The sequence below is a fragment of the Salvia splendens genome, chromosome 6 (assembly GCF_004379255.2).
Source record: "Salvia splendens isolate huo1 chromosome 6, SspV2, whole genome shotgun sequence".
NCBI classification, from domain to species: Eukaryota; Viridiplantae; Streptophyta; class Magnoliopsida; order Lamiales; family Lamiaceae; genus Salvia; species Salvia splendens.
In genome coordinates, this window is record NC_056037.1 from 7,492,082 (window position 1) to 7,519,963 (window position 27,882).

Sequence of the window (27,882 nt, forward strand, 5' to 3'; positions counted from 1 at the left end):
CAGCAGATCATGCAAAGAATCTCTTTGACAACCTCGAGCCCCCCACGGTAAGTAGGAATTACTCTCAACTTATCTCGTTAAAAAGAATTACTAACACCAAGTGTTCAACCTGAGCAGCGCCTGGGATCTGCAGATCACAACAGGGAAACGTTTTGCCACGAATTGGAAAAGTCAATAGCAGAAACCGATCTCATCCGGCAAGAAGCAATGCAGATCAAAAGTAGCAGGAACAGACGAATTCCATCAAGAGAGACGGGTGATGGCGGAGATCTATGCGAAGGATCATCTCAACTCGGAATCATCCCCATTGTTGGGATGGGGGCATTGGGAAGACCACTCTTGCGAGGTATGCCTATGACGACCCTCTAAGTGTTCAACACTTTGACGTTCGTGTTTGGCTCACAATATCGCAAACTTATAACGTAAAGAGAATTCTTCTCACTCTTTTGCATTCCATCAAAGACTTGGTCAACCTTTTGTTTGAGTACGGGGTCCAGGACGATGAGTTTTTGTAAGAACATGTGTATAGATACTTAAAAGGGAGGAGATATCTAATCGTGATGGATGATTTGTGGGATACAAATGTGTGGGATGATCTACGGAGGATGTTTCCAGATGATCTTAATGGGAGTCGAATTATTGTAACTACAAGGGAGTTAAAGGTTGCTTCTTACACTGACTCTCCTGGCCGTCATCACCAGATGCATTTGATGAATGTAGATCAGAGCTGGATGCTACTTAAAGATAGAGTGTTTGGATATGAAAGTTGCCCTCTCGAATTGGAGAAAATTGGGGAGGTCATAGCAGAAAAATGCAGAGGGCTTCCACTTGCAGTTGTGGTGATAGCTGGAGTTCTCTCTGATAATGGCAAAGACTATTGGGAAAACATTGCTAGGAATGTATCTGAAGTTGTATACACAAATGATGACCAATTCAATGAGATATTGTCTGAGTTATAGGTTATTGCCTAGTCCTCTAAGGCTTTGTTTTCTGTATATGGGGTGTTTCCCAGAAGATGATGCTATCAACGTCTCAAAGCTCATCAAATTATGGGTGGCAGAGGGTTTTCTGACATCAAATGAATCTAAAGACATGGAAGAGTTGGGATACGAGTATCTGGAAGAGTTGGCTGCGAGAAGTCTAGTTTTGATCAACAAAATTGGAAGTGATGGCAGGATTAGGAGAGTGAAGATCCATGATCTCTTGAGAGACCTCTGTCTGCGAAAATGTGAGGATGAGAACTTTGCTTGCACCATAAATGAGTTTTCGGGCAGCTTTCCTCGAGGTATTGAGAATTCAAATCGCCCTGGTGTATTTTGTAACATCTCTGGTAGCATTCCAAGATCACATATGCATACAATACTTCTTTTCAAGCACTGGGCCTTTGATTCTTAGAAAAGTTTTAGACTTCTCAAGATATTTGATGGATTAAGTGTTACTATACAACACTCATCATCCAGCTCTGATATATACTATATTGGTGAGCTAATTCACTTGAGATACCTTGCTTTGACATGTGAGTCTGTTAGACACACGATCACACTTGTATCTAACTCCTTGTACCACCTTCAGAATCTTCAGACCTTAATCTTCAAAATTAGAAAGTTTATCCGACATAGACCTTCGGAGTTTAAACAACAAGCATCTGAACTGAATGACAAAGAAAGACATCAGGAGTATATGGAGTTTGAGGTTTGGAGAATGCCAAACTTGAGGCACCTCATCTTGTTGGATGGCTTCTTTCCTGATCCATCTACAGAGAGTTTTTTTTCAATGGAAAACCTGCGAACACTTTGTCTCATGAAAGATTTTGAGTGCTCCGAGAGATTTTTGGAAATGCTACCAAACTTGAGGAAGTTGGGAGTTATTTACTCATACAAGGGCACATACGAAACCGGATGGTCAAGGTATTGCTTGCTGAATCTTGTTCATCTGTATAGGCTGGAAAAGTTGAACTTGTACGCAGAGCCGTATCCGACCCTGAAGGGTTATGATCTGTCTCAGAACATTGCCTTCCCATTGGCCTTGAAAAAGTTGAGCTTAAGTGGGTGCAGATTTGTATGGGAAGATATGAGAGTGATTGGATTGTTGCCTAATCTTCCAGTGCTCAAACTGAAACGGCACGCGTGTCATGGAACTGAATGGGAGACAAGTGAGGGGGAATTCTGCCAACTGAAAGTACTTGTAATTGACAGCACAGATCTCCTTCAGTGGACAACAGAGAGTTGTCATTTCCCCAAGCTTGAGCGCCTAACTCTGTACGAATGCCATGACTTGAGGGGTATACCAAATGAAATTGGAGAGATAGCAACGCTTCAGCTGATCGAAGTTGATATCACAAACCCAGCAATGGTGCAATCTGCACTACTTATTAAAGAAGAACAGGAAAGCCTTGGTAATGTAGTGCAGCTCAATTTTCTCAAGTCACGCAGTTGGGAGAAATTCACTTCATGGTACTATAATGATTGATTGCATTGTTTTCTTGACGGTTCTTTCCCGAACGTCTAGGTAGGTTGAACCGTGCAGGGATTAGGTTTTTTCTTTTCTTATAAATAGGAGATTGTCATCATCTCTTCACTCTATTGAACCATTCAAGCCGAGATTGGAACAAGCAAAGCATCAACAAAAATTATCCTCCATCAGAACTAAACTAACACAGTAATCTTCACTAATAGGAATCAATAATGTAACATGAGTTAATTCATGCCACAAGCTCTTAATTCTCATAAGTTATACAGCGAGGTAAGAAGTGCTGCTGTAGCTATATACACATGAGAAGCATCAACTCTATATTTGCAACTTAAAATAGCAAAATAATGGCATATGTTTGGATGGGGAGTGAGGTCAGGCATGTACAGGTACAGAGGAATTCATCGATACGCATCCTTTCAAGCGTTGGATGATGGCGTTTTTGCTAACTAAGCCCGAGTGCAGAGTCAGAGGTAGCCCCTCTTTCGCACATTCATCGTACTTCTCCAATGCAGACACTATCTCACTAAAATCCGGTCTCTTCGAGGGGTTAGCTGCCCAGCATCTCTTTATTAGGTGCCCTATTGCTGCCTGGCAACTTGCTGCCAACGGCGGCCTCTCGTTCTGCAACAGATCAGAATACATTAGTTTTATCAACTTAAACTGAAACTATGCTACCTTCATGCTTCTACTAATTTGATAAAAAATCTAAATATCCAACCTTCTCAGCCACAGCAAAGGCAGCCTGCACGGGTGTAATCCCCTGGAACGGGAGCAGAGCGGTTGTGAGTTCCCACAGCACAATCCCGAAGCTATATACATCAACCTTGCGCGTGTAAGGCTTCTCCTTGATCATTTCAGGCGCCATCCAACGGTAAGTCCCCATATTCCCCTTGGTCTCCATGCACTGTGTCTCCAAACACGACGTCCCAAAATCTGCAACCTTGACGCGCATCTCATCATTCAGAAGCAAGTTGTTCGACTTGAGATCTCTATGTATCACGCCTTGCGAGTGGAGATACTCCATCCCTCTTGATATGTCGAGGGCTAATCTCAGAATCGTCTCGACTGAGAGGGAGTAGGGCTCTTTCTTGTTCAGATACATCCTCAGAGTCCCCTGTGACATGTACTCGGTGATGATGCAGTATACCGGCGGCTTTTTGCACGCAGCAATGAACTGCACATACAGAAAAAAATGGATGAAGATGAAGAAAAAGTTATTATTATACTAGTATAAAGTAAAAGTTGTTATGTAGCTGTTCTTTAAATATAATAAATTAAATTACATGTACACGGGCTTCATGTATGCATAGTAAACATAAAATGTATACAAGCTTATATACTCCAAATGTCACAATGAGTTAACTATCAAGATTTAATCTGAAAATCATTGAGCGAGGAATAGAAATGTTTTAAAATGTTAAGCATCCTTCACTTTTCTCTATACAAAATTACAATATCCAATATGTATTGCACATAGTTATGTGAGAAATTACAAGCAATAAAAATGCTTCACCTTTAAAAAACTAATCAAGCACGCTCCAAAGTTGCTCTTTTTTCTACTACCATATTATCATAATCATCAACATCAAAATTGCGGGACACATGCTAATGCTAACGTGACTAAGATTTTAGCGCGGTCTTTAAATTTAACGTTGCAATTAGGAAAAAAGAAAAGATCATGAGTAGAACACGAACCTGCACGATGTTAGGATGGTAGAGACGGGAGAGAAGAGCAACCTCGCTCTTGAACTGGTGCTCGAGTAGAGCTCTAGTCTCCTCCTTGTGAGTGGGAATCCTCACCATTTTAACAGCCACAGCTCTCTGCTTGTAGATTCCTCTGTAGATTCTGCTGTGGGCCCCAGAAGCAAACTTATTGCCTATGAACAACTGGGAGAGATCCGCTGTCCACTCCTCCCGATCCTCGTTGGGCACCTCCCACGTCTCCACATTCTCTGAGTCAAGAATCATCGACCATGATTCCAAGCTGTCGAATCTCTTCCGCTCCATGTTGTCTGATTCGATCCGCGATGTTGAAGGTATTGATAGAGACCTATCGCTCTTGCTTTTTCGCAGCCGAAACGGATTGAAACATGACACAGTCATTTCTTCTTCTTAATGGTATTAGAACTGTTATTTTTTGAAGGATTGCTTAAATCTTCTCTTTTTTCAATGGCTATGATCACAAGATGTAGTTTTCCTTCTGAGTGTGTGCATTGATTTCAAGAAGTGCATGAACTGGTTCAGAAACATGAGGTCGAGAGGGTGATGATGCAGGGAAGGTTTTGTGGTGTTTCATTTATCAATAAGATTGTTTCTTGAAAAAAGATTATCAACACAAGAAGATGAGAAAAGGGTTGAGATTTATGGTGTGATGATAAGAAGGAATTGAGGGTTGAAGGATTACATAAAATCAGATGAAAAATGCAGAAAGGGAGGAAGTAAGTTGGCTTTGGTGTAAAGATGGAAAGGAGGTTGTTTGGCAGAAGAAGATGAATTCCAAGTGGAGTGAAGATTTCAGGGATGTCCCGTGAATAATCGTTTTTAAAGAAAATCATATGGTGTCCAGAGTCGAAATAAATAATTAAAAGAAAATGAAATTTTGCTATCACATTTTAGTTCTCCCATCATTTTCATTTCTGTAGTGTCCAGAGTAAAAAATCTAAAAAATATCACGTCGATAGTATCATCATAATAACATTATAATGATTAAAGTGAACACAAGAAAAAATAAAAATAGATCGCTCGAGATTTTATTTATAAAAAGGTTATCCGTATTACACAATATTTTTAAAGAAGTAGACAATCTGAGATTTAGAATCCGGCAAGAACTACGTGGCTTTGATTGTCACGAATCCGAACGGTCTGGCACCCACCCCAGCCACCCCTGTTGTGTTTGCCCTAAAATCCGAACGGTCTGGCATCCCTGAAATCGGTATCCTGCTACTCTGGCCCGACCCAAAAACACTTCAAATAAGTTGAGCTTTCTTAAGATCTGACAGAACTCCCCTGTCTTCATTACTCCTCTCATTGTACAGAACCTTCAAATTGCAAGCAATAGTGTTGTTAACGCATAGCTATGAAATTTTAAAGAATAATGCTACTGCATAACTCATTTAGGAAAAACTGAATGGATTGTGTGTACCTTATCGATGATTCCATATTCAACAGCTTCACTAGGACTAAAATATTTTGGACGCCTTATGTCTTCTTCAATCTCCTCGGGTGATTTTCCAACGTGTTTCGCGTAGAGTTTGACCTTTCAAATCAAATATGCACTTCTTAATATGTACATTCATTTAACGTCAAGGAGTGTAAATTTGACACATAAAATCTGCAGTTCTTAATCCCCAGAATGTGTTGCTGAGCAATGTATCGAGTCATGTTGATGGACACACAAAACTTGACACAGATAAAGACATGTGGATTAAAACAAGCAGCATTGCAGAATTCTCTTTAAATTTTTTCAATGATATTTCTGGGGTATAAATGAGGGAAGCTATCTGTTAAATTTACCAACTCAGCCTTCACATTTCTAACTTCTTTCCTCATAAGCTCTACATCTGTTGCTTGACCCTGAAACCTGGCAATTGGCTGAAAAGTAAATTTGTAATCAATATACGAACACAAAGTACAAATAAACTATTCGTGTGAGACGATCAAAGTGAAATGACATGTATAGCTTAGAGTAAACCTGCTTGATCATTATTGTTGATGAGGGTAAGGCAGATCGATTCCCCTTTGCACCAGCAGCCAGTAGAAGTGCAGCTTCTCCCCATGCATTGCCGACACATAGCGTAAAAATTGGTGGTTTCACATATCTGTAAGGAATTAAAGGTTAGAATCGCAAATGGAATTATAAAGATATTTGTTTCTTCATTGCTCAAAAACCTCCACAATTTATTAAAGCTAGTTGAAGGAGAAAAAAAGGAGGTTTGACTCGAAGTTTGGACTGGTGAATAAACATAAAGATTCACAAAAAACATTTCTAATCTTGCCTCAACTACTGATATTTTTATCGTATTCCTGTTGCATGATGGAGCCACTATAGTTTCATTTTTAGTTGAGCTAGGTTTATGTGGATGTCCATACTAACTTTCCATACAGATAGCTAGGTTTCGGTAGCATGGTCACAGACTTATTAAGTTTAACCTCATAACATCGTATATTGCGAATGCTTCTGTCTCATAGCCCAACTTCTCACCACCCTGCAGAAAGTAAAATAACAATGTAAACAGAAATCAATGGACCTGAAGCTGTGGATGGATAAACATTTAAAGTGATAAGCTAACCTTGGTCGTCCCGGTGGAATTTACATAAAGATATATTGGTTTTTCCTCATCTTCATATTGTAGGTAAAGGAATTCAGCTAGTATCAGTTCAGTGACAGAAGGAACTAGAGACATCCCCAAATACACAATGCGGTTCTTGTACAAGTATGATGCTAAATCTGGTGGAGGTTGCTCCCAAGCACTTCCTCTGGAGAAAGGGATTACCTGTAACCAAAACACGAAAGATCAATACTGAGTAGGCCATTGTGGCAGTAGATAGCTCACAAAACCGGAGTGTGCCAACTTCAAGTTAGGTTCAATCAAACCCTACCATTAATTGTTATCCGCGAAGGATTGAAAAAAGTGATGCACATATAAGATTTCTAGAAAGAGGTCAATGTTTATTTGTCCTCTCACTAAAAATATTAGGAAATAACATTAAGAGTTACAACAGAAGTACTTCCTTCATTAATAAAAAGGCACATGTTTGCCAGAATTGTGTGCTACAACCAATTTGTCAATGGAACTTATAAACTTCATATATACTAAGTACTGTATAATTTTTCTAACATCCGTAATCAGGCAAAATATTCAACTTACATGTCTGAGATTTAATATAGATAGTGATCCTAGACTACATCTACAGCCAAGGGAGGGTATAAATGAAAATAAACGTGACAAAATTCCCTGGAACATCTCAAAACTAAGGCAAAGAAAGCAATTGGGATGATACATAAGATACCCAAGCCATAAAGTAGAAGGCTAACACATGGTCAAAGAAACCTCAACAGGAAAAGTATGTGTGTCAGAGTGAACCATTAGTAATATCTATTCTTAGTTTTGACCATGATCTTAGTTTCAAAAAGTATGTTTTTATGGATTTTGCCTGGTTCTACTTCGAACAAATTTAAACTTGAAGACTAAAGTTCTACTATGCCAAGTATCATAACCCTTGAGGCAGTCTACTATGATAAAGAAATTTATATTAAGTAAATTTGACGTATACTAGCAGGCAACGAAAGTAATCTAAATCTAATCAGTCAAATGTGTATCTAGAGTATCTTAATTGTCAATTAAACCTCAAATAACCTTCATAATCCACACAGTATAATTAAAATGTGAACTGGTCTTTTATTATGCCTAGTGCTCCTAGCTTTAACTCAGCCATATGCATGAGCGATAGGCTAAAGCCACTGGAAATGATATATCAATGACATAGCAGGCCGAACAAGTTACATAACGATCTGTGGCAGGGAGCATAGTCAAACAATTGGGCTATCAAATCGTGCTAGAAAAAAATGTGTTCTGAACCAGGAAACACAATAGAGTTCATTTTAAAGTTAAAGGATTACGAAGTATACGTTGATGCCTACTACATGTTTACAATAATAACCTTATTGCAGACCAGAAAAAAAATAGCAGACACTTCCAAAAAAGAGATTCAATATCCATGATTACATTTTTCAGTCTGCTGGAAGATAACGATCGTGGTTTAAGAGGTGTAAAGTTTAGTCCTTCAGTTACTTCATCTTTTATTAGTTCAGTTCCCCTTTCCCTCAGACAAAATCCTTCACATTTCTCATTTGCATTATTGCATACCGTATAAGTTTAGCCCATATTATAGAAGCTGCATTTTTCCACCTGGAGTAGTAGATTCTTAAATTTTATCAACAAGTCGATCTCCTTTAATATCCTATTCAAGCCACAACTTTTCTTGACCCAGGTCCAACACAGAGTGGATTAGGTTTAACTAGTTCTAAAAAGAATGAGTAACTTGAACGTATTTTCTGTTCTAGACTTGTAGTCACCAGAAAAAGGGTATTTGTTTTAACAATCCACGGAAATTGAGCCTTTAAAATAGCGATGGTCATCAGATCATTGAAGATATTATGAAGTAAAAAGGCTAACAGAGGTTACAGTGATACAATAAAGCATTGCCAGTTGATACAATTCAACAAAAAGATGGAGCCAGAACAAGATATACGTTTTACTATAAGAATATCAAGATCATGAATAAGCCAAATAAGGTTGAGCAAGTGGACTACAAAGCTTGATATCCTGGATAAGAAAACAATTTAAACTCCAAGAATCATTTTTAAATAGAATGAGTTAGTGAAGACGAACAGAAATTAATTCCAATTAAAGCAGAAATGCATTGCATTGTCTCACCCAAAAAATAAGGTGCAAAATGCAGACTGAGTTAGGTCAAGGTATCCACAATTGAAGAAAATTTAGGGATAAAATACCATAGTAACAACGCCACGTTTCCCTGTCGAGGTGGAATTGGAGGAGTTATGAATAAGGGAAGCGGGTCGGATCCTGAGACCGGCAAAGTCGGCGGAGACGCTGCCTCCAACGAATGGAGAAAGAAAAGTGGTGGGCGGAGATGGCCTCCGGCAAGATGGTGAAGCAGGAGGAGGCGCCGGTAAACTTAGGGTGGTGTTTAGTCTCATCCGGGTAGGCGGAAACAGAATGGAAGCCATAGCAGCAGTAGGTAGTCAGGTGATACAGAGCGAGAGACTGAGTAATTTGTTTGTGTTAAAATGAACAATTGATTCTACATTGCTAATACAGTTAACTGAGTGAGTATTGGACCTTCATCAACACATTTTTTGTGAATTATAAATCGATAGTTAATGTGTAATTTATTCATTTGTTTGGAATATAGGAGTATGATTTTTTGTGGATATAGTAAAAGATTAGTAGTACATACTTTTCCTGTTCTATAAAAGTAGATTTTTTTTTTCATTTTAGTTATCATAAATATAGTTCACTTCTAGTTTTGACAACTTTTTTCAAGAGGAGGCATGGTATACTTAGAACATAGATATTAGTATTTGTGGATATTATACCACTCCAATGGAGCTCCAGAATTTTTTATTTGTAAATTGTAGATGTTAAAAATAATTACAGTGACTCAAGAGTAAAAATCCGACTGATTCTTTTTCGTTCTTTTTATTCTACCCTCTCAATTAGAATCTGTTTTTTAAGTTCCCACTTTCCACTTTCTATCTAAAAACATGATTGTCAACAAAAATGAATTACTAGCTCTGATTGTATGACTTAAAGAATACATACTTCGCCATCTAAAATAAGACAAGTCTGACGCATGGTTTGAATATTGAGTTGAACCTACGTCTCACTTTTGTATACAGCACCAAAATTTATCTCATTCAATTTACAACTTCACGTAATCACAATATTAACAGAGAGGAGGGGACAGTCTCATCGTTGAGAGCCTGCATTTTCAGCAACAGACTCTGGAAGTGAGGGTGAGGATCCACCGCTATATTTACTCGGAGCAGGTGTATTTCTTCGTGATCGCGTCGTCGCAACAAGCAAACTCTCTTGTATTTTCTCATCAATATCTTCTACTCCATACTCTTCCTCATCTTCATTTTTAAACACCGGATGGATATAGGCACTCTGGAGGTAGCTCTTCAGATCCAGGTTCGGCTCTCTTGCACGTTCCAGCGTGTCTTTCATCATCGCTTCCTGGAAACCAGAACAAAATATGTAAATTGCCTGAGGTTCAGATTCAGTAGAAACTACTGTGTTAGCAAAGATTTTAATGAAAAACATGAGAGCTTGTAGCAACCTGCAAAGGATATCTAACAAAAGCAGGCTCATAACGGCCTTTGCAGTACAAGTGGAACCAAATGGTCAATACTACAAGCGCGATGAGGAATGGAGCGAACTGCGGATTCCCTTTGGTGCTCATTAATCCTATAAGCATAATCTGAGATAACACCATTGAATAGATTATACGGGCGTGGACATCCGGCCAAAACGACGCAGCACTTTCGTATTTTTGGTTGTATACATTTATGATCTGCGAGAAAAAGATACATACATCATTAGTTCAACTAAAAAAATGAAAGAATTACAAGTAAAGTATTGTAAGCATACCTGATGTCGAAATATGAGATAAGCGAAGACAAAGAAAACCAATATGAAAGGAAGGAAAATTGGGGTGACCACAGCATAGACAAGGCCCAAAAGAAAATACAACTGTAACCGAGGTTCAGCCATATGAAATGCGATGCTTCCCGGATCCATTGCCTCTTCTCTGTCCTTTTCAGTCTTCACCAGGAGTAAATTTTTGAGGTGGAACATTATCAGGGGTGTCAGTCTGAGGATTTCTCCGGCAACACCGGCCCATCCATCCACCATTATGTAAGTAATGAAAAATGTTGCTTTCATAGGGATCGCCACACCAATTATTCTAGTTATGCTGCAATAAGTAACCACAAATTAATTGAGGAATGGAGCACATTCACAGAACAAAAAAAATATTCACTAATTATCAGATAGTAATTTGACTGTTTGCAGATAGTTGTCAATATCAATCCAACATTATAGATTTATTGTTGGAAGTTAGAGACACCAAACTCACCATTAAATGTTTGATAAGACAAACCCCTTATAAATACGAAGAATGATCTCAGAATTAACAGTCGTGGCACGATATTAAATTGGCGAAGTAAGGAATTGACAGCAGTTTCATCTCTCACATTTGAATAAAACTGTGTACTAGAGTAACTTACTTGTTTGCCGACTCGTGAATAAAAGTATCAAGTTGCTCAAATGCAGTTCCAGCTATTACACTCACGAGGAAGACGTTGATAAAGTTGAAGATATAATATCGGAAGGCAGAGCTCCTCTCCAGAGCTGATATTGACAGCAAACCCTCCAATTTTGCAATCATAATCAGTATTGTTGGTAGAACTAGAAGGAAAATCTTTAAAGCAATACCCGGTAAAACTCCTTGTATGACAGACTTGATAAAGTGTCTGCATGGTTAAGAAAATTAATTATGAGTGTAAGATGGTTAAAAAACCAGTGAAACTACAAACTGTGGCTCAAATTGATAGCTGTGGACAAATCATAGGAGAAGGTGGCACACTTATGTTGGCAAAGCCAAGTCATCTTTGACTTTGACGGTAAGAACTTATGACAAAAGAACTATCTGAATTACACTGAATGCATGACCATTTTGTACTCATAAAGCCAAGTCATCTGCAAAGCTCAGAGACAAAAGGCACAGAGTCTGATTCTCCTGGATGTGGAAATTTCACGAGACAGAGAGATGGCAACTTTTCCTATCATTTTTCACAAACCATAGAATACCACTTATAAACCAACTATTGGACACGACAAGGACTCCCAGTTGATAAGTTACAACATGTGACCACAAAAATAAAACTAGAAAAAAAAACAATAATCAGGGGAAATCAGTTATAGGGAAGTAATATTTGACATGATAAATAAATTATATCAAAGTCACATGTTAACTGGCTATTGTAAGACTTCAATATCAAAATCAGATAATGGCATGTATTGCTCATGAAGTCATTCATACTCACGTTTCAATTACCGACTTGAGAAATGGTGCTCTTCTTTCGATACCCTCTATATTTGCAAGAGATTGAACAAAAGTCACCGGGATCACAAAGAAGAATGTAAGGAAGAAGAAAGCAACATTGACGATAAGCTTCCTAATAGTCAGTGAAACATAGGGGATAGCAAGATTATCCCAGTAAACATCACGTGGTTCCGAAGCCCAATCGGTTAACCACAGAGTTGGATTTCTGGATTGTTGTGTTTGAGCACAAACAGCGGCACCCCACCTAGTTTTAAAGGAAACAAATGCCGCTGGCATGATGCTCTTAGGATCAGTTTTTACCCTCTTCCGCTCTTCCGCTATCTGCATTTGCGTGCCAAAGTTTCAATCCCTTGGTGATACATAGATTATTAATCCATAAATATTGCTAAAGGAAGATAACGGAACATCTTTGTACATGCAGAAAAAAATTAAACAAAATGCAAATTTGCAATGAACATGCAAGGTTCTTTATGGTTTAGTTTTCATTTTTCACATTTTTGTTCTCCCAATAAAAATCAAACAGTACAGGAAACCACCAACATAATAATATATTTCCCCCAGAAACGTTTTTTCCTCGAAATAATTACAATTGCAAGAACAACAATAGCATTAATACTCATTTGAAATCAGATGAAATCATTCACTAAATATGATTTACTTATCAAAAGTCTCTTTATATAAGTTGGGGCTTCTAAATATCTTAGTTACAAAATCAGGAGGCATTTTTTTGAAAAATTCAATACACTACATTATTTTATAGTATGACCTAAAAACAGTTACATTTTTACTAGAAGGTAAATTCATGTGTATATATGATCTAAAACAGTTACATTTCATGCGGTCACAAGTTTTTTTTGCAAGTTTGAATGCGGTGACCAGTTCCAAATTTTAAACAAAAAGTTCAACACATTACAAACATAAATATGTGGATGCCTCCTTACTTCATTCGATAGCCTGTCAATTTCAGCTATCTGATGATCAATAGCATCAACTTTTTTTCCCCAAAGACCAAGAAAGCCAGTCTACAAAGTTAAGAAGGAAGTTAACAGTAACACTCTGCAAAGTTTAGAAAGAAGCTAAGGAAATAGAACACTTACTGTACAGATAAAGTACCTTTGTCATTGGCCTTATTTGCTTTCTATCGAATTTTAACTGGTAATAGTCAAGCCAATTTTTCTTACTTTTTTTCTCCTTTACCAGTTTTGCAAGTTTATTGGCATTGATTACAACCTGCAAAAATATCCTGATATAAGGGGAAAATGCATACAATTTTGTAGCAAATCCTAATTCCCAGTGGAAATACTAGAAGCAACATATGGGTGCAAGACACAAAATGAAAATAAGTATCCAGACTTAAGGAAACAGTATTATGAGATCAATTTGTGCAATAAACATACTGCCTTAACAGTATTATGAGATCAATTTGTGCAATAAACATACTTTCATACACTTGATGCGTTATTTAGTAATGTGTTATTTGAAGAGTATTATATAGATACTTGTCAGCAAATTGAATACTTAAGGGGTATTCTACATGCTTTGAGATATTTAAACAACCAGTAAAAATAATTGACCATATATAAGAACTAAGAAGTTTAAAGTTTTCAACAACAATTTAGCAGTAAAACTTACACTATCCCAAAATAAGATAGGAGCTTAAAAGTTTTTTCTTTTACTAAGAACCCAACCTTTTTTTTCAGGTTAAAACCTTATACTGGGTTTTAGTCATTATTTATTACATTTAGCTATTATCACCAACTAATAAGCCAAATTAGTCGAGCACTCCAAAAACTTAATTGTTAAACAGACCTATCTAACACCTTACAAGCTCTTTAAAATAGACCTAGCTGAACAACCCTCTTCAAAAGCCTGAGCAATATGCTTTTAAGAGCAATATGAAGAAAACACTGAATGAGTCATGAAAGAAAATCAGGTGGTTGAGTAAATTTATTTACATCGACAAAGATGCAAAAAGTAGCATGAAGAAACCTGATGAGTTTGATAATGATCTGGTTGGTTGACCAAGAAAAAATGCTCCACTGCTTCACTCACAGATTCATCTTGATCTGGTGGCACATTTCTGACAAGAACCTGAGAAGATTTAACATAACATCATTCCAGTTTATTAAAAAAGGTGAAAAGGAGAGTTTTCAGTGGCATTAATTTGACGATATCCTTACACATGAATCGGAAAGAGTCAACTAAATAACTAGATAAAGCTGAGAATGGGGACATGTGATATAAGCAAGGATTACTATGAAATAGGACTATCTATGTTGAAGAGAAGATTACTGGAAAATACCATTTCCAATTCTGCACATATTTATAATAAGTTACTACTCGTATATTGTATAACTAAGAGCATGCATACATAGAGGAAGAAAAGGATTGAAGCTACCTAAAGTCAGATACATTTTTATTTGTCATTGTTGCAGGCTTATGCCTTATATAGTTTATAGTATCTTGTAGTTCCATGAGAGTATATCTTTAAAATAGACACAACAAAATCTCAGAAAATACAAGCCAAACTTTCCTGATAATAGTTATGCATTCCCCTGTTCCTAAAAACACTCTAATTCCAACCTAGTTTCAGAATATATAAATATCTTAAGTTGCATCTTACAGTGAACTGATCAGGACGGCGCCTTTGAGAAGCAAGGAAGTGTAAACGCATTTCCGCAACTTTTGCATATTCATTCCGTAAACTAAAGCAAGTCCAGAAAGTGAATGCATAGGCCATCACTATATGAGTCCAAAACCTGTAAATTTCAGAAAGAAACTCAGAAATGCATGATTACAAATAGAGAGAACTGAACAAAATATTAAAAAACTATGAACACAATTCCTTATTTTCGTCCAAATGACTAATGATTCAAGGAATAATATGCATTCGCAAATAGCCCAAACATATACTAGTACACTGCTAAGTCGGAACAACTTTATAGAGGGTCATGGTTTAAGTCCTTATAGAGCGGTGGAACACCAGAAGTCCTAATCGAAATTGCAGAAAAGGCAGAATTATACGATTAGAAATCGACAGCCAACTAACCTTGGTGATCCATATGGAACATTAGAAATAGAAAGTTTGTCAATGTTACTGTACTGTAGCTTCTCACTTGCTCCAGCATTTGCCAGAGTGTTGTTTGTCCAGTTAACTGGCACAAGGATGGTCCATGAAAGTAAAGCAACAGGTACAAAAATCTTAAGTCTGCAAAACCAATGTAGAAGATTAGCAAGCAGCACAGAGATGAAATATATTCATCTAGAAGTTGATTGAACTTTTTCAATATATTCAATTTAGTTAGCAATTATGGAAATCCTTGCTGCTGTGAAGTGACTATGATCTTCAAAAGTCACTAGTTGAGAAGCATTTATGTTGCTGTTTTACTTGTTAGAAATCCCAGGATAGGTTGTCTATGCCACTGTAAGACTTACTTCGAAAATGTTGTTAAGCCATATCCTTTAACCTTTTGACTTAGCTAAGTGCCGTGTATCAAGTTGAAGAAATATTGGACAAGTGAGCATACCCCAGCAAGTATATCCGCAAATAGACGGCTGAGTCCAGCCCTGCATGATCAATAAGCTCCGGTTCTGGCATTCTTAGTGCATCTGGCACCCAATTCAGAAACCTAATATATGATCTCCAGTCCAAATTTACAAATTTGGTCACAAAGGAGCCTTGCTCCATAGGACAGCTTCTCAAACCCAAGAGATACCATTTTGGGAAATATACCCGGTCATTAATTGGCTGAAGGCGTAGGATAGCAAACGCAACTAGGAAAGCCACAGCAAAGAGAATGTTCAATCCAGCTGCAACTCCTATATCCGCAAACGTAGCCATCTTTTAACCTCTACACCACTATTCAACCTCCTGCTAGAACCAAGAAGTTGTGAGCGAACGCAGAGGGGGAAATCACAATATACACATTACGATCCAAGTTGTGAATTCATAAAAACACTACTAAGAAATCAACCAACACCATTTTTCTTACAATAGACAATGAATAAATCATGTACTTCATGAAAAGCACAGAAACACGCAGATCTGTAGTGTTTGGTACATTTCAAGCATTTTTCTGTCACTATCAGAAGCTATTTTTCTTAAACCCGTAACGTTATACAATCCTTTTACATACACAACACAACAAGCCTTCAGAAACGACCAAACCCAAAAAGAGAATTGAAAGCCAGTAATTCTTTTCTAAGATTTTATCAATCATTTTTTTTCCATTGCGTCTACTAATAAACAGTTTCGACCGATTATTACAAATACTACCCAACCAAATCCCCAATAATAACTACTCCACATGACTTCAGAAAAATCAGCAATACCAATGGGAAAACTGATGCTTCGCTCCAATCAACTTGCAAATCCAAAATTTAAAGCATAACAATCACTTGAATCTGTAACAAATACAGAATATATGAAGAGTTAATGAAGATATATACGTTGCAAAGTTAATTCAAAATTGAAGCAACTCTCTGTCACATAGATCATACCATAAACCACACAGCCTGTACATACAGTTATTGTGCATATACACGAACACACAGGAAGAGTGATAGAGACCAGCAAAACTGAGATTTTCTTGAAGATTCTGCCTAAATAGAAGAAACAAAATTTCGGCAACTTTTATTTCGTAGGCACTTTTGTAGACTTGAGGAAAGCGAAGAGCATTTTCTAACGTACATATAAAATTATATATTTATACGTGGCATCAATTTAATTACAGTTTATTATATAGTCCACAACTGGTCCACTCATTTCGTTTTGCTTAATACCGAAAGAAATGTTTAGTCATGTATTTCATAATTTTCTATGAAACAATATTAAATAGTACTCCCTTCATTCCATAGTAATGAAAGTGTTTCTTTTCGGCATAGAGATTAAGAAAAATTGTGTTAAGTGAGTTAAGTAAAGAGAGAATAAAGTGGAAAATGGAAAATGTAGAGAGATGAAGAGAGAAAAAAAAATAAAAGAGAGTAAAGTAGGTTAGAAAAATGTGTTGAATTTTACTAAAAAAGAGAATGACTCTATTACCATAGAATATACTAAAATAGCAAAATGACTATATTAAAACTGAGTGAGTAGTATTGTGAAAAGAACAGAAGAGATAATCTTAAATTATAAACTATCGTTGCATAGTTAATGGCTTGTTTTGAGGAAATAAAATGATTTCAGAGTGACGTATTCACATTTAAAACTTTATATAAACTAAAGATGAGACCAATAATTTCATAATTATTCTATATTTACCGTCCATCTCGTTGCAAAATGCAATATGATCTGTACATGAAATGTCGGTATCGGTAGGACCCACGTGAATGCTTAGATACTCTAACGGCTCCTTTTTTAAATTTCTGGCGACCGAGGTTTAGACTACATGGCTCACGCTCTTTTTGGTGCGTACCGGTAACACATGCAAAATTATTCTCTCTAACGTGATGTACTATATAATATTCTCTATTGATAATATTCTCGATAATATTCCAGTCACATTTTTTTCTATTCTGTTTTATTTTACAAATACTACCATATTAAACCAGTGTTATTTCAAATAATTTATTTTTATGGGACAAATAAAATATGAATGTACCAAAATAGTTTTATCACAAAAGGCAAAAAGGACAAAAATGTATGGAAATAGTGAAAAAGTGTCTCAAGCATGTTTACGTCTATATCCAAGATCTCTGGTAATTTATTTTTATGAGCAAGGTTGATCAAGTTACTTTAGAGCATCATCATCCGTGCTCTTGTCAACGACCACGGATGTCAGCTCGGACCCACTTTTAGAGCATCCTCATCCGTGCTCTTGTCTACGACCACGGATGTGGGCTCGGACCCACTTTTACTCTCTGTCCTTAAGCAAGAGCACAACACTCACATCCGTGCTCTTCCGCAAGGACAAGTGCAAGGGTCCCACCATTCTATTATTCAATTTAAATAAAAACATTTCCACAATATTAAAATGCATTAAAATTACCCGGAATACTATTACAAATTATAAAAAAAATAAAAATTACATAATTAAAATTCTAAAAAATAAAAATTACATAATTAAAATCCTAAAAATTAAAAATTACATAATTAAACTCCTAAAAAATAAAAATTACATAATTAAAATCCTAAAAATAAAAATTACATAATTAAAGGCTAAAAATACCCTCGTGGAAGACTATTCATCCGGCTCTACCCTCAATGTTCTTTGGAGACCCCGTATCATTGTCACATGCGATCGAAGTTGCTCGGGGGTCATAGTTGACCTATCGGCCAAATTGAGTTTGGCCAAAACCCCCCACAACGAGTTGGTGGGGGGTTGAGGTGGCACAAAGGGAGCGGGATCGGGGCGGATGGAGTCGCGGCGCGACGGCGGTTGGCCGTCGACTTCTTCCTTCCTTGCGGCCGGCGTTGGAAACTACTCGGGCCGGCGTCGGGGCTACCCAAGTTAGCTCCGGCGAACTGGGTGGACACCTCATTGGAGCCGGCGTCAGATAGGGATACCGACCTCGACCGTTTTCCGGATGAGCTAGAGGAGGATGGTACGCCTCCCCTATACTTCGGATGCACACGCACCTCCTGCCAAACACTGAGGTACTTGAATGGTTTGTAGTGTTGGGATTGGTAGGTCGCCAACGCGACACTGATGATGTCAACCTCGCTTCTGCCGCTCCCCGCCGACCGCTCTTCCTGGAGGTAATACCCCTGGAACTTTTGAATTTCTTCGTTGGCTCCGTATATGGCATTGCGCACCATACTCTCGTTGCGGTCGATTGTTCCAGCCGGCCGGTTTGATTGTCCGGCGACAGATGCGCTACCAAAAATGGTCCCCGGATTGGTTCGTGCCAATCTCCGGATCTTCGGAGATAGACAAAAACGCTTTGAATAATTGATCCATCTCCCCCGGAGTGTACAGGGTGCGGACACCATGAGTAGGAAGATGAAGAGTTTGAGAGCTGCCGCTCCCTCCCGCTCTAGGTACGGGTGGTTCGGGTGCCCACCCGTATTGCCCATCGGGGGCATCTTGGTTGTCCACCGGGTAAGGCCAATAACCACCCGGAGCTTGCGAACTTTGGGTTTGAGGAGGGGCCGAAAATTCCATTTCCGGACTAGGAAATGGTTGCGAGCCGAACCATTCGTGGTTCCAACCGCGGGAGTCGGAGGGGTGATCGCCGGAGCCGGACATTTTTTTGTTGTAAGAGTGAAAGAAAGATTGAGAATTGTAAGAATGGAAATGAGAGAATTTAGATGAGAATTGTGTAGTGTGGTGTGAAATTTTTTGTGTGGAAGTGGGGGTATTTATAGATGAAAATGTGAATTTTTGGGGGAAAAAAATTGAAAAATAAATTAAAAGTGGGAAGAAAACGGATATACTTTTTTGGGAAGAAGGAAAATATTTTTTAATCGGATTTTTAAATTAAAATCCGATTTTTTTTTTAAAAAAAAAGAAAATTGCCAACGGTATTGCCGTTGGCCAATCAGAGGAGGACACGTCAGCTGCTCGCTGGCACGGACGTACTCTAAGCATCGAGCAGCGCTGTGCTCTATGCATCGAGAGCACAGAGGCGGACAACGGGTGATGCGCCGCTGGCACGGACGGACGGATGCCGTCCTTCAATCGCTGTGGATGCTCTTACAATCATTTTTGTCTCAACAAATTTAAACATGGTCCCAATTATTTTATTTTCAAAATTTTTCTACTTCCAAATTTCTAATTGTTTTCAACATAGTTCCATTTTTTTTTTCTTTTTTACATCATTCTTTTTTGTATGCATGCACAATCTTCACAACCAAATCACTTTTTTTCTTTACACTCTTTTTCTATATTTTTTCCGTTCATAGCCATAGCCATAGCCATCAATAACTATCAATAATTTTTTCTTCACACTCTTTACCAACTAATAACTATTAATAATTAATTGTATGGGCGCTTGAAGTTTTGTACCTGTGTAGTTCATGCCATGCCTAAATCTCGAATAACTTATTACTATCAAAATAGAAAGAAGAGCGACACATAATTGAGAAATACTCAAAGGTCGGTTACGAACGTGGTTGAACATGAATATTATCCCATTCTTTTAATTTCATTTCCCTTTTCCTTACTTGGATAGGAAACTGATGATTCCGCGAATTATTGATGATGATGAATGCTCGTAAAAATAAATTACGACACAGAGAATTTTACGTGGTTCGATTTACTGAGGTAAATCTACGTCCACGGGGAGAAACGGGGGCAGGTTTGTATTGCTTGATCTGCGAATTACAGCTTACAACACAGACTTGCTATATGATTATTTCTCTCGAGAGATTCTAACCCTTTTCTATCAGATCTAAGTTCTATTTATACATTGAACTAAGATCGTGGCTTACATCATCACTCTAGGTCGTGGAGGTCGTGTAGGTCATGGCCTAAGATCGTGGCCTGAGTTGACGCCACGTGGTAGTGGGTGTATTGGAAGTTGTGGAAATCCTGCATGGGTCCACTAACTCCTTGTTCGGTCGAATACTGAGACCGAACTGCTTTGGTTGCCGATCTGAGAGTAGAGCTTGATGCCGACCTGAGAGCAGAGCTTGATTGGTTGGCTTTTACCGAGCTGTAGGCTGAGGCCGAACTCTTTGGTAATGCCGAACTCCTCCGAACTCTTTGGTAATGCCGAACTCATACTCTTCCTTGGGCTTTGGGCTGATGGGCCGTCACTGCTGTTGGGCTTGTTTAGTTCGTACCCCATCACTACCCCCCCCGAAAGACGAAGTGAATCACTTCGGCGAAGCGAGTCACTTCGGCACTCTGGATAAAGGTACGGGGGAGGCTGACGTCAGGGGACGTGCCTTGCATGTGACTGCATTAAATGCGACAGTAAAATCCGGCCGTTGAATCCTGAAAAGGTGGGATTCGAAACGGTGCGACGATTTTGAAATCTTCGCCGAATCTGATAAATATGCTCTTTCTTCCTCATTTGAACACCTTTGCTGTTGCGTCTTCTATACTCTCTCTTTCTCGAGAAATTTTCTTCCGCTTTCAAGAGCTTCTTCAGACTTTCTTCACTTTCAAAAAGTAAGAAAAATGTCTTCTTCTTCTTCTTCGGTGTCGGGTAGCGGTAGGAAAGGGGATAAGGGGTCTTCTAGCCGGAAAGAATCCGGGGAGAAGACCGTAGAGTATTTTCACAGTATCTTGAGTAAGGATACTGTGATATCCCTTCACGAGAAATATTTTTTACCTGGGGGGAAGGCCCAGAAGCCCCCGAGAGCGCCAGAGAAAGACGTGGTCTTGGCGCCTCCTTCGGAGCATATCTGTGAGCCATTTTTATGGCCCACGGACTTCGCCGAGGTGAATTGTCTTCTTGATTCTTTGGCTTGGCTTCTGTCCTGTATTTTTGGTGCCCTCTGTTGACTTTTTTCCTTATCCATTTTCAGAGGAACGATATGCTCTCCAAGCTCGTCGCAGTCGAACTCTCCAAAGCGTCCAACGACTATGCTGAGATGCAGAGGAAATTGGCGGCTGCTTGTCACCGGGCCGAGCAGGCTGAGGCAAACTTTGAGAAAGCCAGAGCTGCTAGGATTTCGGCCCAGGATGAAGCTCAGTTTGCCAAAAACCAGCTCGTCATCCAGCGAGAGCAGACGAAACGGAGTGATGCTGCCGCCGTGGTTGCCCAAGGAGAGGGTCTCCGTGTTTACACGGAGAAACTCTTTTTGAGCAGCCAGTTCTCGGCCTTTGTCGGTAGTCTGGTAAGGCTAATTGCCGATAAGGGCGAGCAGGGGGCCGACGTCGTGCTGCCTCTGTACAGCCGAGAGATAGCAGCTCGGCTTCAGAATCTGCCGCTCCTTGAGGAGCTCGCTTCATCCTCGGTCCTGCTTTCTGCAGACCGGGTCCGGAGTTGTCGAGCTGATCGGGACGAGAACCTGGAGGCTATCTTTGCCTCCGTGGGACCCGTTTCACCCGCTTCGACTTACAACGGAGAGGGTGAGGCCGAGCCGCTGGAGCGGGAGGCCGAAGACGAGCGGGCCGGGCATCCGGAGAAGGAAGCCGATCAGGAGACGCAGCAGATCGGCTACGGTGGCGCCGAGCAGGCTGGGGAGAGCAAGGAGGCAGAGGCTGAAGCTGAAGCAGAGAAGGAAGCTGAACCTCACCGAGAAGGTGGAGACGAAGCTAGCGAAGTATGATTTCGTCTCCCTTCTCTTAGTTTAGTTTCTTCCTTTATGTAAAATGGCCTTGAAGCCCTCCTTGTATAGAAAATTTTTTTTTTTCTTATGAATGAAAAAATTCTTCTTTCTGCTCTTGTGTCTTCGTATAGCCTTTCGTACTCTCTTACTCCTGTTGTGGTTTACTACCTGCTCGGTAAGCTGAAATGCCGAACTGACGTAGCTGCTTTGTATTCTTAACTCTCAAGGAGCTGGAGGTACTTCACTGGAAGCGGCTGTACTCTTCGGCTTTAGACGAAGCTGAGAAAAGAGCTATAGCCGATCAGACGAAGAATGACGAGCTTCTGGCTCGTTTAGTGAAGCTGGATGCCGATAATAAGGACTTAGAGTCCGATAAGAATGATCTGGAGGCCGAGCTGAATACGACCATTGCTGAGAGGACTGCGTACGAGGATTACATCCGTGTGCGCGGGGGAATGACCATATCAGATGTTCAGAGTCGAGTTGACGAACTGTGGGAGGAATATAATGTACTCCGGAGGAACAATGCGCTGGAGAGCTCGGCTTGCCAACAAGTCGTGACATCATTGCGGCGCTGGGCTTCTCGGTACAACATTGTTCTTTCTCGGCGCCCCTCCATAGAAAGATTCCTTCGGCATATCGTGCCAACAGATGCTCGCACTCCAGATCAAACCTTTGATTCACTTGCTCAAAACCGTACTCCAAGTCAGCAACGAACTCTGGAACAGCCGGAAACGTCAAGACGAGAACAGGCTGAAGTTCGTAGAGGAGCTGTGATTATGAGTGAGCAAGATCAACAAATGCTTCGTGAAGAGACTCTTCGCCGCCGAGGTGCTAGGGCTTCCCGGGCTCAGAGAAGAGGTGGCAGGTCGATTAGAGCATCTCGTCGACCTGCTTATTCTGCAGCTGCCTGGAACGCCCGAACTCAGCTTCACGAGGATTTTGTGAATAGATGGCTCAACTTTAGCAACCCTGGACAGTAGAATAGTCCTTTGTAATAGCGTAACGCCATCTTGTAGGGTAGCGGAGTTGTGTGCCGAACAAGATTTGAAAATGAAATTTTGTTTTTGTTTTCGCTTCTAACACTGTGTATTTACAGCTTAGCGAAAAAATTTCATCGTACTTGTCCTCGGTCTTATGAAGTAAACTTCTTTGACCGGACTTGTCTTTGGTCTGATGAAATAAACATCTTTGACCGGACTCGTCTTTGGTCTGATGAAATAAACATCTTTGACCGGACTCATCTTTGGTCTGATGAAATAAACATCTTTGACCGGACTCGTCTTTGGTCTGATGAAATAAACATCTTTGACCGGACTCGTCTTTGGTCTGATGAAATAAACATCTTTGACCGGACTCGTCTTTGGTCTGATGAAATAAACATCTTTGACCGGACTCGTCTTTGGTCTGATGAAATAAACATCTTTGACCGGACTCGTCTTTGGTCTGATGAAATAAACATCTTTGACCGGACTCGTCTTTGGTCTGATGAAATAAACATCTTTGACCGGACTCGTCTTTGGTCTGATGAAATAAACATCTTTGACCGGACTGTCTCTTACAAATGGAACTTTTTGAGGTTGGAAACGTACCATGTTCGGGGTACTTGTGCTCTTGACACGTGAGTCAATTTGTAAGACCCTTTGCCGAGGACTTCTGACACCCGATATGGAACTTCCCATGTGGGTTCGAGTTCGCCCAGCTTTTCTGCTCGGCTTACTTCGTTGTTTCTCAAGATGAGATCTCCCACTTGAAATTGCAGCTTTTTCACCCTTTGGTTATAATACCGGGCTACTTGCTCCTTGTACTTGGCTGCTTTTATGCAGGCCAATTCTCTTCTTTCTTCGGCCAGATGTAGTTCGGCTCTTAGTCCGTCACCATTCATTTCTGAGGAGAAATTGAGTTCGGGGACTGGATATGCCGATCTCGACCGGAATCACGGCTTCAGTGCCGTACACCATCGAGTTCGGCTCCGGTGTGACTTCGGTCATTTCGCCGGCCTCTGATTCCGGCTGCTGTGATTGCTATGCTTGATGGTGCCGAACTGATTGCTCGGCACTTTTAAGCGCAATCTGCGAACACACTTGCTCTTTTTCGATCACCTCGGATGACCGCTATCCCTCCTTTAGTGGAGAAGGTGTTCGGCGAGGATGCCTCTGATCGCTATGACCGGGCTTCTTTTGTCTTCTCCAGATGAGCTGTCTAAAGACCGTTTTCGACGGTCTGCCTCATCGGCACGAGAAAACTTGTCCGCAATGTCCCACATCTCTTGAGCTGTTTGCGGACTGCATTCCACGAGCTTTCTGTAGAGAGCTCCGGGCAGGATTCCATTTTGGAATGCCGAAATGACAAGTAGATCATTGAGATTATCTACTTGTAGGCATTCCTTATGGAATCTCGTCAGGAAGTCGCTGATCTTTTCGTCGCGACCTTGACGTATAGAAAGCAGCTGAGCCGAAGTAATCCGGGCTTCCGCTTTCTGAAAGAACCTTCTGTGGAAAGCATCCATTAGATCTCGGTAGGATCTAATGCTGCCTTGGGGGAGGCTATCGAACCACCTTCTTGCGTTCCCGATAAGCAGTTCGGGAAACAGCTTGCACATGTGGACCTCGTTGAGACCCTGGTTCGCCATGTTATATTGATAGCGTCCCAAGAAATCATGAGGATCCACGAGTCCGTCATAGGTTATCGACGGAGTTCGGTAGTTCTGTGGTAGGGAAGTTCGGGTAATATCGTCCGAGAACGGAGTCCTCAATGCTCCGTACATGGCGAACCCGACATTTCTTCGGTATGGAGGAGATGGAGTTCTCCTGTGATTCCGGTACCGAGGATTCTTTCTTCTGGAAGACATGACACTACTGCGGTAGTGACTGTCTCGTATGGAGGGAGAGGGAGAATCCGCCGTTTTCGCTTCCGGCTGCTTTTGGCTTCTCTGCAGGAAGGTTAAGAATTCCTCCTGCTTTTCAGCCAAAAACAGCTTGACAGCCTCGTTCAAATCGGGCTGCTGGGAAGACTCGGTGTGACGGCTTTTGGAGCGGCTTGTTCCTCCACCATGAGAACTGGTGGTGGATTTATCCCTAGGCTGTTTTCCAGACCTATGGGATGGATTGGCTTCCTCCTGGTTCTCACGGGCAGGAATACGGGTACTCTGCGATCTGGTATGCATTTTTTGGGTTGAAAAAATGGTCAAAAATTCGCTTTATCACAAATTTGGTTCTCTGTTTCCCACAGACGGCGCCAGTGATGATTCCGCGAATTATTGATGATGATGAATGCTCGTAAAAATAAATTACGACACAGAGAATTTTACGTGGTTCGATTTACTGAGGTAAATCTACGTCCACGGGGAGAAACGGGGGCAGGTTTGTATTGCTTGATCTGCGAATTACAGCTTACAACACAGACTTGCTATATGATTATTTTTCTCGAGAGATTCTAACCCTTTTCTATCAGATCTAAGTTCTATTTATACATTGAACTAAGATCGTGGCTTACATCATCACTCTAGGTCGTGGAGGTCGTGTAGGTCATGGCCTAAGATCGTGGCCTGAGTTGACGCCACGTGGTAGTGGGTGTATTGGAAGTTGTGGAAATCCTGCATGGGTCCACTAACTCCTTGTTCGGTCGAATACTGAGACCGAACTGCTTTGGTTGCCGATCTGAGAGTAGAGCTTGATGCCGACCTGAGAGCAGAGCTTGATTGGTTGGCTTTTACCGAGCTGTAGGCTGAGGCCGAACTCTTTGGTAATGCCGAACTCCTCCGAACTCTTTGGTAATGCCGAACTCATACTCTTCCTTGGGCTTTGGGCTGATGGGCCGTCACTGCTGTTGGGCTTGTTTAGTTCGTACCCCATCAGAAACCTTGCAATAGTTGATGTTTTTCAATAATTACTTAGTGTAATGATTAAGTAGTTCCAAATTCTAATATACTTATAGATTTAAATCAATATTTTACTACGATCTGATTGTTGCATCCGTGCCAACTGGGCAGAATTGAATATCGCCTGTTGCACTGGTTATCAAGTATATGGGCTCGGCTTAACAAACTCTCAAAATTTTGGGCCTGTAATATAGGCCAAAATTTTCTATTATAAAGAAGCCCCATGGACTAAATTGAAATAATCCATTATTTTGGTTAAACTGATCACTGGACTTAATTGATAACTACTGAAATCTATTTTGTGTATGTGTTAATTTGTAACCAAACAACCGAATAATTAGCCCTGTCTACTTATATTCATTGGGAGAAAATCTGTGCTGAGCTACTCCCTTGGTAACGTATGATTCCTAGAAAGTCCATTTCTTCGTTTTGCTTAGTAAATTATGGCCTGACATGGAAATCTTTATGGTTAAGGTGCCACGTCAAGAATGAATTTTAGATTATTTATGAATTTTAGATTATTTTTGAAAAATTAGTTGTAACTAACTTTTGAAAAATATCACATAACTTTAAAGTGCATATAACTTTCTCGATTTATATTATTTTTTCACACAACATATATCAAATTAAAGATAATTTCATAAGGATTCTAACGAAATCTCACTTGCATATGTTCCGATGTCAAAATTTGAAACAAATTTCAAAAATTTTCATTTTTTTTCGTACAACAACAAATGTCAATATAGTATATAAAATGTGCCAATATAATACATGTAGAATGTCATTCTTAAAACAATGTGTTGACATTCTCAAAGCATTGTGTTGATATTTTCAAAACACTATATTGACATTTTCATCCAAAACCCTAATTTGATAGTTTTTTTTATCCTTTTCGATTTAATTAATAAAAATGAAAAGTACACGTGGCAAATTTTAGACCAACTAGATTTCTAAAATCCTATGGTCTTAAATTAGTTGTAGTTAGTAACTAGAGAGTGAGTTAGCAATTGATCACTGCTCGGCGGTGGACAACGGGTCGAGGTACCGCCGGCTGCAAGGCTCGTTGTATCAGCCGGTCGATCTCTCGGGACGTATAGGCCTCCAACTGTTCGTTCAAACGCCGTTCGAACTCCTTAGCATCCCCACCACTACCACCACTACTACCACCCGCGTTACTCATTTCGCGTTGTTGATCTTGTACAAAAATTAAGATAGAGAGAAAACTCGTTAAAACAAGTGGTGCAAATGAAAATGACGTGCAGATCGCGTATATATAGTGTTTCGAAAATTAAATAAATAAATTAAAAAAATCCCGCTCGCCGACGCTCGCCGATCTGGAGCCTGCAATGGCGGCTAGGAGATCGGCGAGCGCATCGCCGAGCGCTCGGGAATCGGCGTGCGCTCGCCGTTTTGGTGCTCGCCGGCTGCAATGGTTCGGCGAGCGGACCGACGAGGGCCAAGAACCGGCTAGCCTGTGCGCTCGCCGCTATTGGAGATGCTCTAAGTATATATAGTTAATCTATGGAATCATGAAAAATAAGAGAGACATGCATGTATTAGGGGTACAGGGTACTTATATATCCAATAGACTGTAATACAAAAATCAATGGTGGAGTATCAAAATAGTAAAAAATTCATTCATCAAAGTTTCCCAAACTGTTGTGGTAAACAAAAAAAAAGGGGTATGAACTATGAAGAGTATAGCTAGTTTGACACA

At 40.0% G+C, this 27,882-nt stretch overlaps 3 protein-coding genes and 1 pseudogene across 4 annotated transcripts; 1 reads left to right on the forward strand and 3 right to left on the reverse strand.

Moving 5' to 3' along the window:
- Positions 1-2,639, forward strand: LOC121807538 (annotated as a pseudogene).
- A 7-nt stretch (positions 2,640-2,646) lies between these two features.
- On the reverse strand, positions 2,647-4,984 carry LOC121807536 (serine/threonine/tyrosine-protein kinase HT1-like). The gene is made up of 3 exons (XM_042207796.1): positions 4,168-4,984; positions 3,191-3,646; positions 2,647-3,093 (listed from the first exon to the last, which is right to left on the reverse strand). The coding sequence occupies exons 1-3, from the start codon at positions 4,573-4,575 to the stop codon at positions 2,845-2,847; spliced, it is 1,113 nt and encodes a 370-aa protein (XP_042063730.1). The 5' UTR covers positions 4,576-4,984; the 3' UTR covers positions 2,647-2,844.
- Positions 4,985-5,197: 213 nt separating this feature from the next.
- On the reverse strand, positions 5,198-9,352 carry LOC121807537 (ATP-dependent Clp protease proteolytic subunit-related protein 4, chloroplastic-like). Its single transcript, XM_042207797.1, has 7 exons — positions 8,987-9,352; positions 6,762-6,965; positions 6,622-6,677; positions 6,164-6,290; positions 5,986-6,063; positions 5,615-5,728; positions 5,198-5,510 (listed from the first exon to the last, which is right to left on the reverse strand). The coding sequence occupies exons 1-7, from the start codon at positions 9,221-9,223 to the stop codon at positions 5,439-5,441; spliced, it is 888 nt and encodes a 295-aa protein (XP_042063731.1). The 5' UTR covers positions 9,224-9,352; the 3' UTR covers positions 5,198-5,438.
- A 412-nt stretch (positions 9,353-9,764) lies between these two features.
- LOC121807535 (calcium permeable stress-gated cation channel 1-like) lies at positions 9,765-16,790 on the reverse strand. Of its 2 annotated transcripts, none has more exons than XM_042207793.1 (13): positions 16,627-16,790; positions 16,459-16,530; positions 15,654-15,997; positions 15,176-15,334; positions 14,750-14,885; positions 14,116-14,217; positions 13,240-13,356; positions 13,068-13,148; positions 12,107-12,447; positions 11,288-11,533; positions 10,650-10,974; positions 10,339-10,572; positions 9,765-10,235 (listed from the first exon to the last, which is right to left on the reverse strand). In XM_042207793.1, exons 3-13 carry the CDS (start codon positions 15,965-15,967, stop codon positions 9,966-9,968), a joined length of 2,325 nt encoding a protein of 774 aa, XP_042063727.1. In that variant the 5' UTR covers positions 15,968-15,997; positions 16,459-16,530; positions 16,627-16,790; the 3' UTR covers positions 9,765-9,965. The 2 variants fall into 2 exon arrangements, with proteins under 2 accessions (XP_042063727.1, XP_042063728.1); XM_042207794.1 differs by having other exon boundaries at positions 15,654-16,000.
- Between the last annotated feature and the right edge of the window lie 11,092 nt (positions 16,791-27,882).